Source organism: Sitodiplosis mosellana, unplaced genomic scaffold, assembly GCF_009176505.1.
Source record: "Sitodiplosis mosellana isolate CC-2019 unplaced genomic scaffold, AAFC_SMos_1.0 Smas_scaffold_6181, whole genome shotgun sequence".
NCBI lineage: Eukaryota > Metazoa > Arthropoda > Insecta > Diptera > Cecidomyiidae > Sitodiplosis > Sitodiplosis mosellana.
In genome coordinates this window covers 1537100-1541900 of record NW_022601422.1, presented here as the reverse complement: position 1 = coordinate 1541900, position 4801 = coordinate 1537100, and the positions used below count along the sequence as shown (strand labels likewise).

Here is a 4801-nt window from a genome sequence, read left to right as displayed (position 1 = left end):
GCTCTTTGAATTTAAACCAGGCTCTTTGAATTTAAACCAGGCTCTTTGAATTTATACCAAGCTCTTTGAATTTATACCAGGCTCTTTGAATTTAAACCAAGCTCTTTGAATTTATACCAGGCTCTTTGAATATATACCAGGCTCTTTGAATATATATACTAAGCTCTTTGAATTCATAACCAAGCTCTTTGAATTCATAACCAAGCTCTTTGAAACTTGACGACATGCCACGTCAAAGTTTAAAAAAATATGTAAAAAACATGTAATCGAAACACTACGTTAATTCATGTCTGCCTCTTGAATCATTGTGATTGTTGCATTGCTCTTAGCCTTACTAACACATACACTACTTGACTTTGCCAAAAAAAATGATCATCTATCGTTCTGCTATTTTCTCTTCTTTTTTTTTCTTTTTTCTTTCTCCTTAAATTGTTAATTAGTTTTACGACTCTTTTTGTTTATACTCGTTGTTTTATTGTAGAAATCTAAATTTGTTGCATAAAAAAAACCTATTTAAATGTTATTGAATTTGGTCCTAGCATAGAAAATGAATGGACTGGTCACTTGCAATTGAATACCACCTGACCTAATTAAATGTAATTATATTACCATTAAATTTGAAAAGATGTGTGGTTTACTGGTGAGGCAAAACTCATACCTTCCCACCTAATGCTATATGTATTAATTTTGAATTTTAAATAAATAAATAAATAAATAAATAAATAAAATGAATAAATAAATTATGCAATATGATCTCCGTCCACACATTGAAGTGTGAAATGAAGCAGTAGCAGCAGTGTAATATGGTCAGTGGAATCGAAGCGCACACATATACACAGCATAAACGGCAGCACCAATAGAGTTGCCGACTCACAAATTCGTGATGTTTTTCAGTTTATCGTATTCAAATGCGTCTAATTGTAACAATATAAGAGAGAGAGAGAGAGAGAGAGAGAGAGAGAGAGAGAACAACATTGATTGTGTAAGTAGGATTTCAGCCGACGACACACAGCACCACGATTATATCGTAGGACACACACAGTGCTTTGGACTTTCAATCGACTTGTATTTCATACATGCGGTCAATCGACAGAGAAAAAAGCACACACCAAATTCGATTACAATTCCATTTTCAAACGATCAATATTTTTCCAAACATGGAACCCTATAGGAGCAACAAATCTAAGCATTCTGTAATAGCTATCACTGTAATGTTTCATCTCATTATTCTAATATTATTATTCTACAATTAGCTATCGAGAGTAAACGCTTTGTTTTCATTTTGTTGTAATTACCTTTGGTAAATAATGTTAGAAAAATTTTATTTTGAAGAACTACATCTCAAAAACTAATTCCTTGCAAATAAATTTGTTCCTTATGTTTCAAGGTTTCGACTTAAACAAGTGGTCATTAATCGCACATTTGTGTTGCTATGTTGTTGAAGCGAAGAATTTTATTAAAAAAAAATTTCTAATTAATTATTCATTTTACACTTCGTCGGATCATCGATCAGTCGGTGAAGAGCGTCGACGTCGTGCTGAAGCACTTCCAGCTCGACTTGAAATCCTGTGGGGCCGGCACTGATTATGAGGTCATTCGTCGCATCATCGACCGATGCTTGGACGCTGTCCGACGTGCTAAGACGGCCGACGAACATCGTAAGGCACTTCAAGATCAAATCGAAGCCGAAGCTGAAGCGAAAGAAGCTCAAGAGAAGGTCGCCCAGTTGGAGGCCGAAGTTGAGGAAGGCACAACGTAGCTGACCCGGATGATGCCGATGTCGACCCGGAAGAGGAAAACGATTAATTGGATCGAATCATCAACCAAAAGCATAAAATCATCGAATCAAACCAACGTTCCAAAATCCTACACATTATCCGAAATTGCAATTTATGTTGTAGTCGCATTTTTATGTATCTTGATAAGTTACATTGCTATTCGTCGGTTCAATAAATATAGATCTGCTCGATATCCAACTCACGTAAATCAGCCATACGAAATTCCGACAGTTCATCGATCACGAAGTGTCGAGCCGCAAACTCACACCGAATCTAGTTTGTGAATACAGTTTGTTGTGTTTGACTGTAATAAAGACATTTGATTTTTTTTGCACGTTCCATTTTCGATATTGATTGACATTTGTGATCCGAGTGGGGTAGATGCCATAGTTCCCTCTGTTCCGTGAAGTTCCGTATCCGTACGGGTTCCGTACGGATACGGAACTTCACGAAACCAAATAAGTTCGGTGTCCGTACGGAACCTGACGGAAGTTGACGGAACTTGACGGAACTTGGCCGTTTGAGCGTTGGCATAACAAATGGTAAATGTCATAGCTCCCTCTGTTCCGCAGAGTTCCGCGTCCGTGCGGAATCCGTGCAGGTTCCGTGCGGAGACGGAGATCCGCGGAACAAATTGAGTTCCGTATCCGTACGGAAGTCGACGGAACTTGACGGAACTCGACGTAAGTCGACGTAAGTAGAGAAAGTACGTTACAAGTTTCTGTACGTTATGGATAATATTTTTCCCTCAGTATGGATAGTGTACATACTAGAATTCCGTCCCCTACAAATGCTATTTGTTTCACCTTGTATGTGCATATAGAATACAATTCCATTTTCAAACGATCAAAATAGCAATTTGATTATGCTAAACGTAAAAAAATAGTTGTCCAGACATGGAAACAGTGAGTGAGAACGTAAGTTCAACGATTAATTGGATCGAATCATCCATACCGAGAACATGACGTATTTGAAACGTCTAACTCCATCTACGGATTTTTCCAGCAGTTGTGTTCTATTGAGTTGCGGTTTCAACTATTTTCGGGCGAAATTATCTCAAAAGTATGCTAAAATGAGTTATTTGTCATGCGAACGCTCAAATGAGTTATTTGTCAAGCGAACGCTCAAACGACTACTGTTAATGTACGCACTGATTCAGTAGACATGCAATGGCTACTAGATGACAAATTTACAATTCACTCGAGTGCGTGTATTTGTGCGTACATTTCCGGTAGCCGTTTGAGCGTTCGCATAACAAATAACTCATTTTTGTATATTTTTGAGATAATTTCGCCCAAAAATAGTTGAAATCGTTATATGTCTACTCGATTCACAACTACTGAAAAAATCCGTAGATGGAGTTAGACGCCCGTACCAAATGTAATGTATTGAAACTCCATATATATGCTCGGAGTATGGAATCATCAACCAAAAGCATAATATCATCGACTCAAACCAACGTTCCAAAATCCTTAACAATATTCGAAATTGGAATTGTTTTTGTATTCGTAGTTTTATGTGGTTTGATAGGTTTCATTTGTATTCGTCAGTACAATAAATATAAATCTTCTCGATATCCAACTCGCGTGAATTCGACATACGAAATTCGGACAATCCGTCGATCAAGAAACGTGGTGCCGCCAACTCAAACCGAATCTAGTTTGTGAATATAGTTTGTTGTATTTGACTGTTATAAAGACATTTGAATTTTCTTGCACGTTCCATTTTCGATATTGATTGACATTTGCATTATTTTCAGCTGTGTTTCGTGATTGTTCGGCCAAGCATATCAAAATAATGGACAAAGTGACATTGAGTGGCGTTGTATCCGCAACAACACCGGCTGCACCTGGTCTACACGTGTTCACATGCCAACGCAGACCAAATTTGGGCCATAAAGGTCGTCCGATATTGTTGTGCGCCAATCATTTTCAGATTTCGATGCCACGCGGTTTCGTCCATCATTATGACATTAACATTCAGCCGGATAAGTGTCCACGCAAAGTGAACTGTGAAATCATCGAAACGATGGTACATGCGTACAGTAAATTATTTGTTGTTTTGAAGCCACTATTTGATGGTCGCAACAATTTATATACACGCGACCCGTTGCCCATTGGAAACGATCGTTTAGAGTTGGAGGTAACATTGCCGGGTGAGGGTAAAGATCGTGTATTTCGTGTGTCGATCAAATGGTTGGACCAGGTTTCACTATTCAATTTGGAAGAGGCGCTCGAGGGTCGTACACGTCAAATTCCGTACGATGCCATATTGGCATTGGACGTGGTTATGCGTCATTTGCCAAGCATGACATACACACCCGTCGGTCGCAGTTTCTTCAGTTCACCAGATGGCTACTATCATCCATTTGGCGGCGGTCGTGAAGTTTGTTTTAGTTTCCATCAAAGTGTACGACCATCACAGTGGAAAATGATGCTTAATATTGATGGTACGTTTTGCAATTTTTGAAAACATTTTATATAAACGCTTCTCATGATCAATTCTTTACTATTTGAAATCGATAGAAAGTTTGATTTGTTAGATCGAAATGACATTTTTCGTTCGAATTGAATTTCAGTTTCGGCAACTGCATTTTACAAAGCACAACCAGTTACTGACTTTATGTGCGAAGTTCTCGATATTCGTGACGTATTAGACCAGCGAAAACCACTTACAGATTCACAGCGTGTTAAATTTACAAAAGAAATTAAAGGCTTAAAAATCGAAATCACACATTGCGGAACAATGAGGCGAAAGTATCGTGTGTGCAACGTAACACGACGTCCAGCTCAAATGCAATCGTAACTATCCGAAACCGCGTCACATTTATGACCAAGCGCATTTATTGATTTGCTAATTTTCCACTATTTTTTTCTCTCGTGTGATTAGATTCCCATTACAATTAGAAAACGGACAAACGGTTGAGTGCACCGTAGCGAAATATTTCCTCGATAAATACAAAATGAAGTTGAAGCGCCCACATTTGCCCTGTCTTCAAGTGGGCCAAGAACACAAGCATACCT

The 4801-nt window shown here is 38.3% G+C and overlaps 2 protein-coding genes across 2 annotated transcripts in view; one reads left to right on the top strand and one right to left on the bottom strand.

The window, feature by feature from the left end:
• Nucleotides 1-4801, bottom strand: part of LOC129576399 (N(4)-(Beta-N-acetylglucosaminyl)-L-asparaginase) — a 95529-nt gene that overhangs the window by 38347 nt on the left and 52381 nt on the right. The window lies entirely within an intron of this gene.
• On the top strand, nucleotides 3576-4797 carry LOC129576226 (protein argonaute-4-like; the record flags this gene model as incomplete). Its single annotated transcript, XM_055460935.1, has 3 exons — nucleotides 3576-4227; nucleotides 4357-4579; nucleotides 4668-4797. Coding segments are annotated over exons 1-3 (1005 nt in total), but the record flags the coding sequence as incomplete, so codon positions are not given.